Raw genomic sequence first — 12,447 nt, 5'->3', positions numbered from 1 at the left:
TATTCAGTTTAGGTTGACGTCTTATCTTTGTTAAGAGTATGAAATGATTTAGAGATATTCACTGATATTGGCTAAATAACTGTTTATATTAACATTGTAAAATATATGAGCAGGCAGTTGTGTAAACAAAGATGTTTCTAAAAATAAAAAAGCAAAGTGCTGCCCTAAATCATTTACTTCTGTTTGCTGTTGAAGGTGGTACTCTAGTTTTCTCAGCGGGGATATCTATTGCATATAAATTGGTTTTCAAGTATGAGACTCATAAATTGAGCATGCTCTCATGCTAACGTTTTAGCGACACACCCAGCATTTCAACTGTAATCTCCCACAATCAAAACATAGTTTGCTACTGGAACAACGCAGCAAAAAAGTATCTTTCCCTTTACTTTTTCCTCTGAAAAAAACGTATAACTAAAAGAATAAAAGACTTGTTGTGTAACTGTATGAATATGCAAATTTAGCAAACTTAAAGCACCTTGCGTAGAAATTAACGTTTGAATCATTCTATATTATAACTGTATAAATATTCAAATACAGTATGTTCTTTTCCCCCAGTTTTCCTAGTAGTTCGTTTTGGGAGAGGGTAACTTGTTATGGCGATATTTCTTTTCTTATGTTATTTTGCATGATAATTTGATATGGTCCGCTAACAGTTTCAAGTTAGCCAGATAAATATCGAGAAAACTGTCTGGTTATCCAGCTAATGCTTACCAAATTTCCCAGTAAGATATCTTAACATAAATAATAGCTCTAAGAGTGTAGTCCCTTTAAACGTAAACTCGATACAGTATCTAGTTAAGAGTTCACACAACTAAGTGACAAACGCGAAAGAAAAATCGAGTTACCACTTACTGGAAAATCCGGATACTCTGGATATATTCGCTTTTTTTTATAACTAGCACCATTAATCCTATTATCTAAAACGAAAGTGCCAGATTTCACAAAATACGCCCGCCGGATGAAAACTGTTCGACTTAGAGAGCGGACAAGGCTTTTCGAGTAATTCAAAGACCATAATCCCAGAGTGCCTGGGGCGATATGTGTGGTTATCGGTCTTGGCCGAGATATTACGCGCACAAACATTGTCAGCAAGTTTGCTGAAGATCGTATGAAAACTGTTCGACTAAGACAGCGGACATACTTTGGACGCCGACCGATGCCCGCCGGCCAGTGACGGGTGTTCACATAATACGCCCCACTCCTTTAGTGACGGGTGTATAATAAGAAGGTATTTTTACGTTTACCCCTTAGTGAATCCGCGAATCTTAATTAGATACCTAGTAAATGTTTAAAGGAAGATAACTGAACTCGTGGCAGTTCTGAGTATATAGTCAGCTTAAGGCTATTATTTTTGTTTAGAAGTTGTCAAAAGAACCTCAAATACAAATAATGGAGCTTTAACTCTGAAAATCTGAGACATTATTTTAATGGTGGTTTTGTTGTTGTTGTTGTTGTTGTTGTTGTTGATAATGATGCTTTTATTTTTATTATTATTATCATTATTGTAATGTATTCACTCACTATTGGTCAGCTAGGACTAGCCAGTACCTGATAAGCTCCGCCTCACTTCACCTTGTATTATGTTACAGTTGTACTATCAAATGAGAATAGATTTATAAACAGAACCAAGCAGTGTTATTTCTTAACCCGTGCTGTCCTACTGCATCAAATATACTAGTATTATAATTATCATCATCATTATTGATTATTATTATTATCATTATTGTTAATATTATTTTATTATATAAAAATGATAATACTTATTATTATTAGTAGTAGTATTAGTAGTAGTAGTAGTAGTAGTATTTCAATTTCATAAGGCACTGATTTCATGTAATATACTATTTCAGAAGTTCTTTACAGAAAACTTTCCGAAAATAAAAACGATTACGAATTCAAAAAGAAACAAATTGCTTCTTAAATTAACTAAATATGAATTTCACTTCTGTAAACTTCTGCCATGTTCCTGATATTATTGATTATGCAGAGCCTAAAAGGTGTAGATCAGAATTGTGTACTGTATTCAGTATTGTATGGGTAACCATTAGAGTTCTTTCGGTACGAGTGTTTTGACTGCCCATGCCCGGACGTCCTAGATAATGTGAGCTGCCTTCTCTTAGCATGTTGCTATTAATGTGGTATTTGGAATACCACTCATCAAGGCGTTGTTTCAGTAGCCTACTCGTGTAATAATCAGGCAGTCAACAAGGAAGCTTCACTATAATTCCTGCTTCATCATTGCATATATGCTGAAGAGATTTCCCTAAGCATTCATAGTTGTCATTCTAGCAACCCTACAACATGATTTTAAAAGCAAGCTTCTGTTCAAGAAAAGCGGAGACCTCCTGAAAACTATGGGACTACAGGCTTGTATCTCCATATCATTATCTTCATAGACACTAGAACGTAATGCTCACAACCAGATTATGAGGCACTTAGACTCCTTCACCCCCCTTTCCGACAAGCGAAAGGCCTCCGCAAGAAAGAATCAAAGCGGCTCGCAGCTGATAATTACTCTATAGAATCTCTCGGCTAAACTGCAAGAAGGTAGACATAAAGACGACATACTCATAGACTTCATCGAAACGTCGGACAAAGTGCTACAAAAATGCCTTCAGCTGAAATCACTGTTGAATATATGGCAAATGGAGTGATAGTACCTTGGTGTCACACATATGCCTCTTCCATTCATGACAGCACATTAAAATGATCGGTAGTTCTTTCCCAAACAAAAGCCTGATGTTCACCATCGTGAATCTTTCTTCCGTTCTTCTTCCGTGACGTCAGTTGGCCCGGTTTGAGGACCACTGTAAAATGTTATTCCTTCTCTATATCAACGATATCCAATCGATCGATGTGTTTTCCACCTGTTTGCAGATGACAGCTTATTGCAACAGAAGGTATGGAACACTGGTGATTTCGCCATATGACAGAATGACCTTGAACCGTCTTCGATAGTATGAGGATTGGCAGACGTCATTTAATCCATCAAAACTTCAACTTCAACTGTGACCCATTATGTTTGAAACCAAGATGTGCTCCATCATTTTTGATGGTATACATGTTCAGGAAATGGGTCGATAATTGCTGGCTTAATTTTTGGTCCTTTCTTATATGTTGGGGCAACTACTGCAGTTCTCCAATCAGATGTGACTATGCAGTAGTGTAGTGATGCTGAGAAGACTTTAGCCAGAAAAAGGTGCAACTTCAGAGGACAGTTCTTTCAGTAATCTAGGTGAAAGATGGTCAGGACCGAAAGCTTTACTAGGGTTGAGATTATTCAAACGTTTGAGCAAACCATCTTGGGATATTTCTGTATCACACATATAGATGTTATTGTTTTGATTGGGTTGAAGTAATTAATATAACTCGTAAGTTGAAACCAATCCATGTCTCATACGCCATCCATGGCCAAGGAATATGCACTGGTATCAACATTGCAGACAACCATAATTGGAACAATTACTGACTGTAGTTCAACTTGCAAATTGACCAACAATAGTGTAGGCTTCGTACGTACGGCGTCTTTCTGTCAGATGTTTAAATCTCACAAAAACCAAATGCTATAAAATTCCGAAAAGACCCAATACATATTGAACAGCTACATGGGCACACCAGTAGAAACATACAAAAGTGTGATGCGGTACAGCACCGAGCAGCACAGTTTGACATAGTGGATTACAAGACTACCAGAAGTACTAACAAAATGATCGCCTAGGATGGGAACCACTACAACAGGTGAGAGCTGACCCCAGGGCAGCGGTTATATGCAACATCATGCATGGTTTTGTACATCTCCATCTATCTGCACTCACCACTCGAGGTCATACATCCTGACACCCGTATCCATTCTGCAGAACTGATACTTAAAGCAGTATCAGACTATGGAATCAACTCATAGAACATGTTGATTGCCACAGCCCAGGCCTTGGAAGCCTTTAAGTCAGGATTGTCCATCCTCTATAAGTTATGAACAGAAAATCCGTTTTACTTCTGCACTAATAATAGATAAAGGTTATTAGATTTGTATCGAGAAATTTGCACGAATTCTGAAGCGGAGATATTGTGCAACTTAGCGCAATATTATTCCGCGAAAGAACGAGTGCATATTTCTCGATGCAAATCTAATAATATTTTTATTACATGCGCATCTGTACCTACAATTATTATATAAATGATATAATTTTGTTCTTAAGCTTTCGTAAAACTGAAAATATCATCGTTAAAGAACTTTTAAATGCGACGACATACAGGAAACTGACGTCACAAATGACGTCACACACCCGATATGAATTTTGAATGTGAATATGGAAAAATATTGACGTGTCAGGTTCTGTTGAAACTTAACGGTGTTGATAAATGAGTATGTAATAAAATAATTATATCTGCTCCGTCTTTCCCAAAATAATGTTAAGAGTCAGAGACCACCAATTCAAAAAAATACAGGGAACTTACTGGGAATGACCTGGGAATAAGGGAGGCCTACGTAGCGTCTGTGCGTTCTGATTGGTCAGTCATGTAAACAAACCCAAGAAGTGATTTTTTTTTCAAAACTGAATTTTTTACTGCATTTACATTATTTTATTAATTTATACATTTTGCTAAAATTTGCTACATTTTATGTGTATTGAAAAAAGGTTTCATCAACCGAATTTCTCCCGGCATGCCAGCGATGTAAACAGGGGGTCATCTCACGCACACGAAAAAGTACTTAAATAAAGTATCACGATATTTTGGTAGAACTAAGATAGTTCTTGAAATGCATGCAATTAGATATAAATGTTTCGATTTATGGAAGGCCGTACACGCCATATTGTTATAACGTAAGTCTATGGGAAAACAATTGATGGTCTCTAACCTATAGGGTAGTTCTGCATGTTAGTCTGTTACACTGATCTGTCTGGCAATACACGTTAATATGTAGTATAAACACGTGGAAGAGTCTATATATTCTGCATGTTTGTAATAAAGAGGAAGTGATGGCGTAACATGATTTATCCGGAAAAGTTAGAATAGAACCTGGATTCGGCATACAGAAATGAAAATCATTTTATGAATTAATCGCAACCCTTGGGTAAATTTATTACAATGACACTGTTACTTTCTTCCTGGAGGTAAAATATTATATTAAAACATCTTACACTTCAAGTAATTCAAAATAATGTCTTAAAATTAACTTGAAATGTACAGTTTACTTTAATCATGGTCAAATATTTCTAAAACGGACCTATACATTTTATTGCATCACATTACAGTATATACCATATGTTTATTTACGACTGCGAAAAGTTTTATTAATTTTACATTGTAGAAAAAAACTCTATTTGCGAAAATGTTATGAAAGAAACTGCCTACAAAACATACGTTCGCCCACAATTAGAATAGTGTAACACCATATGGCATCCCGACAAACTGGGAATTCCTAGGAAAAATTTAAACAAATTGGGTGGTGTAGAATTTCACTGCAGAAGACTCCTCTTCAATTTACATGTAAAAGAAATAAGAACTTCGCTGCAATGAAAAATAAGTATGGTAAAAGTAGAAACAGTGACATTCGTGGTCCTAAGTAAATTGTGTATCCAGAATAGTGATAAACTATCTCATTAACTGTGTATTATTAAAGAAAAAATTTAACTGTTCCTCAAAAAGTGTATATACTGTTCCACTGTTGTAAGGTGTACATAACATTCTATTTTGGTGGAGGGATTCTACGACGTTTACACAGTAGACGGTTCTCCTATACTGGAGGTGAAGACTTGGATACAGATACATGGCAGAACAACTTAACATATGAGATAGAAAATGTACAAAGAGCTGCAGCCAGATATGTTATGAATGACTACTCATACCAAAGCAGCGTAACATCAATGCTTGAAACTCTTAAATGCCAGACATTAGAACAAAGAAGAATACATGCATCCTTAATTATGTTGTATATAATATCAACCTCCTCTCTGTAGACCACCTGACAACCTCTAGAAATTTAAACTTTAACATTCCATCTTCAAGAACACAATATCATATGAACTCCTTTTTTCCTAGTCCAACTCGTGGCGTAATTATCACTTTCATTTCATTTCAGTTTGATATTAGTCCAACTCGTGGCGTAATTATCACTTTGATTTCATTTCAGTTTCTGTGGACGGACCGTCAGGGGAGGTAACTAGAGTCGAGGATTGGGACTACTTTTTTCCCCACACAATCAGAAACTGGAACGCCTTACCTTATAACATCAAGGACAGTGTGAACTTTCAGTGCTTCACATCTGACCTAGACTCGTATATGTACCAATGTCATCATCCTGTTTTCATTTTTAATAAGCTGTATATATTACTGCTCTTAGTCTCTTAACAACATGAATATAATGTATCATATAACATAGCAACATGCTTTTAACAACTGCCCCGACCTCCCAGTTATGATCAGAAATTGATTGTTGATGAAGATGTAGAATCAGACTCCCACTATGGAAAAATGCATGAGGAACAAATTTTCCAAGTTTATTCAAAGAAGTATAGAATACATACATTATTTTTATAGCTCTTTGTTTTATTCTGAAGTTTAAAAATCGGGGTTTAATCAAATTCTACTTTGTGGAAAAAATCGATCCGAACGTTAAGAATTACCTTTAAGGGTTAACCATTTTAGGTTTCTGAAGCCAACTTTCAAATCAATAAAAATGGCCGCGCCCATCTGATGCAATGCTTTGAAAGTTAGCTCCGCTTATACCTTATTGTAGAGATAAATGCCGAGATTGATTGCACGTGTGTCAACTGCCATTAGATTTTTCCAACATTTTCAGGTCATACGAAGGAGGAACATGAATCTCACATGTGAAAAAGTCGTCAAACTGGGTGAAAACGGTTTGTATCCTTTTACTTTTGTATTGGAACTTGTATTGGTCTTGTAGAATCTTCTTGAGTTCTGGTACTCGTCTTCCAGTGTGATCGGTTGACACGAGGTCCCGGGTTTTGACCCTCGAAAATCGAGAAAAATTCGTATTTGACCCACACAGAATATGCCCCGTGCGTCGGCTTGACTCGCGGAAAGTTACTTTGATGCGTCTTGAGTTTGAAAGTTCTGCCCCATGTCAATCAGAATCACAGTGAATTTTAATATTGTTCCCCAGCACATCCGGAAGTATGGCAGTAGGTGGAGCGTAGTATGTTAATTAGCTACTGACAGAAAATGTCAATCACGCCACATGCCAACTGACACATGGTCATCTTGCGTTACTTAGTACAATAATGCCATGTCATTATCAAAGGTGTTTATTGATTAATGTGTAAAAGTTAATTGATAAACAATGCAGCCTTAGATTAGCGTGTTTGTATGCCTGTTTCTCGTCGATTCGAGCTTTCTCATCAATTCGAGCCCTTGTGTTTCAGTAAAATTCATGCTCATGTAGCATGTTCTGCCATCAGAAACTTGTGTCACTTACATTTTAAAATGTCTTGGAAAATATTATTCATGAAACCACTGAAAAATTGAGTAAATACTTGTTTTAGTATTTTGCATCAAAAATTGCATATTAAATTTCTGACACAAGTAAATTACACAGTGGGTAATATTGTCAGCCAAAATTTCAAATTAAAAGCATCATGAGCGTATTTCGACTGTTGTAACAAGTGAATAAGAAGTCAATCTTGATAGAAATTTGCTTTATTGAAATAGACTGCAAACATTAACACTTATTGACCTACCAACCAAAGGGCTCGAATCAGAGAGTTTTAAATTGATGTGGAGTTTGACCTCCTTCAGTCTCATGCAAAAAAAAAAAACATATAAAAGATGATAACATTGTAATTCTTAATGTCCATTGTTAACTGCAAATATTTTTTTTTAACAAGAAACAAAAATTATTTTATTGTGCTTTTTGCGAAAAGTAGTCTGTAGTTCATAAATGAATTGATGCTTCAGGCCCCCAAAAAAAACTCTAAAGGACCGGCTAGGCATTAGGTTACAAGACAGCTAGACACTGACTAGGCATCCAGTTACCAGATGGCAGGACACTTCACTTAAAAAACCTTTGTTTTTTCTGTATGAATAGAAGTGGGAAACTTTTTTCCTACTTATGGCTGTAAGACAGGGTACTCTGAATGAAATACCAAAGTAAGATCACCTTGTTGGAGTTTAGTCTTTTGTGCCAATTTAAAATCGTTAAAATAGGTTGGTAACATGTGCAGAGAAAGGCTGTGATTAAGCTTGTGTAAGTATAAAACCTTGCTGCAATTCCAAAATACATGGCTTGTGTTTTTTATTCCCACCCAGGTAACCAGAAACCAGTAGAGCTTGCAGCAGAAAGCCTGTTAAATGGACATATTATTGCTGTACCAACAGACACTATATATGGGATAGCTGGTCTAGCCCAGAATTCTGATGCTATCGGCAGGATATACAACATCAAGAGACGAGATCTCAGGAACCCCATTGCTATCAGTGTAGGCACTGTACAGGACTTTTACAAGTAAGCAACTTCTGCATTTTTAGCTCCACTATTCGGAGAATAGGGGTGCTATTCTACCGGCGTTGGCATCGGCATGAGCTTTGTTGGTTAAATTTTTTTCAGCAACGTTTGTTTTTTAGCTCGACTATTCAAAGAATAGTACCACCCCAAATATTTTCAAAGTCCATTGAGATATTGCTTTGATATTTTGCATACTTGTTAAGCATCATGTCCCTAGTCTGTAAAAACGAGGCGGCAACTCTATCAAGCATTTTGACTGAATTATGGCCCCTTTTTGACTTAGAATATGCTTATTGTAATGTTAAAGTTTTACTCATAGCTTATGTTATACTATCAAGTTCTGAGAATAGTTGAGCACGCTGTCCACTGACAGCTCTTGTCTTTGTTATTATTGCTTATATCTTACTGTAGCTTCGCATTTAAACATTGTTCAGCATGAAAACTAAGTATGTGCAGGGGCTGGGCCGATTATACCCAAGGTCAAGGTCACCAAGGTGTTATACTTAGGTTGTTTTTAAGGTTAATTTTTTTCGGCATCCTTTGTTTTTCTGTCATATTTTTGTTTACTTTTGCTTATATCTTACTGTAACTTCACATAAATATTGTCCAGCATACAAACACAGTGAATCTAGCACCATTAGTTGTTGTTAAGGATATCCCAAAGTCGGGTTAAGATATCGTCCATAAACAAGGTTATATTGTGATATTACCATAACTTGATTGGTGTGGTAGATTTATTTTTTGTATAGTTTAGTCTGTTTCCTAAGCAATGTGAGGTAAGATTATGACATGTTGGAGCCAATTTTCGTGTTTTTTATTGCCATATACAGCAATACTACAGATACACGTTTACTTCACTATAAATGAAAAGACTGAGAAGTTGTCACTCAACGTTGTACAGTAAGCATTCATATAGAATTTGTGTTTACTGTTTACAGATGGAGTAAGGTTGTTGTGCCAGCGGAACTGCTGGAGGACCTGTTGCCTGGACCAGTGACTGTAGTCCTGCAGCGGTCCGATCAGCTCAACCCAGATCTTAATCCTGGAACAGACCTTGTAGGCATCCGCATACCTAATCATCCTTTCATCATTAACCTGGCTCAGAAATGCGGGGGACCAATAGCTTTGACAAGTGCCAACATATCATCTACAAAAAGTACTCTAAACGTTCAGGTGTGTTTGAAAATAGTGTTCCCCACAAAATGCCGCTGCAAGACAAATATATTTGTGAAATTTGACTTTGTAAATGTAGCACTTATTTACTTGCTGAGAATATTGTAAGAGAAAGAATGAGTTTAACCTGTAGCCTGCTAAATTCCTAAAATGGACTGGTCCATCTTTCAATTTGGGCAGTACCATATATTATTTGAAAAGGTGTTCACTAAGAATATACCGACTGAATAGTGAACAGTGCAGACCATCTGTGCAGGCTGATCTTGGTCTGCACTGGTTTCAAAGGCAGAATCACTTGCCGCCAGCAGGCTAAAGGTTAAAAGTACTCTAGGAGCCTGCTTTATGGTGCTTTAAAAGTTAAGCTTCTTAAATATACGAAGGTGGTAAAATATTTAACAGCTACTTATATGTATACCTTAGTAACAAAACAGAAATATACAGTATAAACATTTTAATAAGTGCTACTGGGAAAAATATGATTTTGTTGGGCTTGTTTCTTTTGCAAGACTTTACTAAAGAAGTTAAGGGAAACTTGCAGTGTGGCATTTGAGAAAAGTCTCCCTGTACTTGGACTGTGTTGTTATATTTTTGGTCTTTTGTGGTCTTGATACATTCAATGAACCTGTATTGACAGTTCTGCTTTAACCAGTGTTAGGGGGAGGGTTTAGGCACATTTCATTACCCGTATGAACAGACTCGGTCAAACCAAGTCTTTACATTATTTTGCTTGGTTGCATTCTATACTGCCAAAGTATCTTCTTACAAATTTTATTTAACATCTTTCAGGAATTCCATGAATTGTGGCCTCAATTGGACCTTATATGTGATGGTGGCCAATTAGGGGACACAGAATTTTCTAGACGAGGGTCCACAGTTGTTGATCTTTCAGTCAGAGGAAAATACAAAATAATCAGGGACGGAAGGTAACAGGATTGACATCTGGAGAATATCTATTTCCGTGCATTATTTTTAAAATTGCAAAATCTTGACTAGCGCTAGCCCAGAATGTTTATAAACAACTTGATGGTTTATGCTTTTGAAGGATACAGAATGCAGTATTTGTTGTTGTAGATGTTATTAATTTCAAAAAAAGAAGAAAAAAAGTGCAGAACTTTTCTTCCCTGCTGAAAATTGAAAAAGTCGAGAAATTTGTACTTACCGCTATCCAGATGGTTTGAGAAACTGCTTGATGAATTTCATCAGACTTTAGGAAGGATCAGCACAAAACCTGGTTTTGTAACTTGCCACCATTTTCTGGTTAAATGAATTCATAGCATATTAATAGATACAGATATAGCTTTGAATGTGAAACCAGTAAATTTACATGCTTTAAAGCGTTCATCAAAGTATTGTGTCCCAATGAGGTGTTGCTCCACTTTTAATTCAAGATTCCCAGCAAAACATGGCAGAAGACCATAGCTACAAAACAGAGATGAATATAATTTCTTATATTGTAAAATTCCAAATTCTTTTGATCATTACAAAGCATAGATTATACTTTTTCTGACTTCATAGACCAACTGAATTGTTGCTAGTCAATTTTTGGTGTAAAAGTAGGTAAAATCTTAAGATTGGCAATGTAATAATAATTATCATTTTAAAATTGAAAACTCTATGAAAAAGTCAGTTGCTCATGAATTGCTACATAAGAAGAGGAATATTATTATTTGTCAGAAATTATCTGGCTTGTTTCATTCAATGCCTGTGCTGGTAAGATAATGGAAATGTAATGTTCTTTCTTTCTGTAAAACCATCTGCCATTTTGCCTGTTTTTGAGTTCAATCCTCTGGTTTAGATTTGATGATCCAAGGGAAACAACTTGTTATTGTAATAAAGTTTGTAGTTGATTTTTAATGAAATATTTTATATATGATATGAAATTTCAGTGCAAAGAAAGAGACAGTAGAGCTGCTAGAAGAAAAGTACAGTCTTGTGGAACAGACTTGATGATGGAAACACATAGAAACACTCAAATATTATCTGTGATACTCAGGCAGTCTTAGGATAGTGCAAAACCAACATGACATATTGAGGGAACATTATGGGTCTACTGGGGGAACATCATGGGTCTTTTAACATGTAACAGTCTATCACCTTATATATTGTTTTAAGCACACATATAAATGTAAAACGTTAGACAGTTGTGTTATGCACAAGATAAGTTTTGAACGTTGAAGCCTCTACCACAGCTCTTTTTCAAGAAGTCTTTTTCTGGAAGTTAGACATTCACTTGAGTGAGAGAGCATTTAATTTTTTGGCTGCACAGAATGGTGGTTACTATACTATTTATTGTTATGAGGTAATGTGACAATGGAGACTTTTTAATTACACCACTGTAATAATTCTACATTTCAACCATTCACAAGTTCTTCATTAGTGATACATGATAAAATGAAGCAAAATCATTCACTGAAATGATAAGAAATGGTGTTGTTTTTTGTCACCTTACTAAATATTCTAAAAATAGAATAATATACATGTAGTAAGATGTTTGTATATAAGTAACAGAAAAGAATTTTAATACAAAATATCTGGACTGGAAATGTTTATTTTCCTTTAAACGAGGTAGAGGCAAATAAAAAATGTGGGGTTGAAACTGGTTGACCTTGCTCCATCTAAAATGAAGTAACAAACCCCATGCATAAAACATAATATCTTTGCATCTGAGGTGTTTGTCTTTCAGGAAGACAGTAGGCATGATGTTGCTTTTTCTTAACAACCCAAAAAACATAGTGACACAAATTGTTCAAACAGTTGCATCAAAAGAAGACAATATATCTAAATTGACTAGTATCCTGTTTAACATT

At 35.8% G+C, this 12,447-nt stretch overlaps 1 protein-coding gene across 1 annotated transcript; it reads left to right on the top strand.

The window, feature by feature from the left end:
• Positions 1–6,659: 6,659 nt before the first annotated feature.
• Positions 6,660–12,177, top strand: LOC123551499 (threonylcarbamoyl-AMP synthase-like). Its single transcript, XM_045340480.2, has 5 exons — positions 6,660–6,863; positions 8,272–8,467; positions 9,406–9,640; positions 10,427–10,563; positions 11,527–12,177. Exons 1-5 carry the CDS (start codon positions 6,746–6,748, stop codon positions 11,585–11,587), a joined length of 747 nt encoding a protein of 248 aa, XP_045196415.2. The 5' UTR covers positions 6,660–6,745; the 3' UTR covers positions 11,588–12,177.
• Positions 12,178–12,447: the final 270 nt, after the last annotated feature.

The sequence above is a fragment of the Mercenaria mercenaria genome, chromosome 4 (genome assembly GCF_021730395.1).
Source record: "Mercenaria mercenaria strain notata chromosome 4, MADL_Memer_1, whole genome shotgun sequence".
NCBI classification, from domain to species: Eukaryota; Metazoa; Mollusca; class Bivalvia; order Venerida; family Veneridae; genus Mercenaria; species Mercenaria mercenaria.
This window is presented reverse-complemented; position numbering and strand designations above follow the sequence as displayed.

Excerpts from the sequence above, each read along its gene's own strand:
- LOC123551499 (XM_045340480.2), top strand. The coding sequence starts at position 6,746 with ATGCCGAGATTGATTGCACGTGTGTCAACTGCCATTAGATTTTTCCAA. Across the intron at positions 6,864-8,271 it reads CGTCAAACTGGGTGAAAACG|GTAACCAGAAACCAGTAGAG; the intron begins GTTTGTATCCTT and ends ATTCCCACCCAG. Across the intron at positions 8,468-9,405 it reads ACTGTACAGGACTTTTACAA|ATGGAGTAAGGTTGTTGTGC; the intron begins GTAAGCAACTTC and ends TACTGTTTACAG.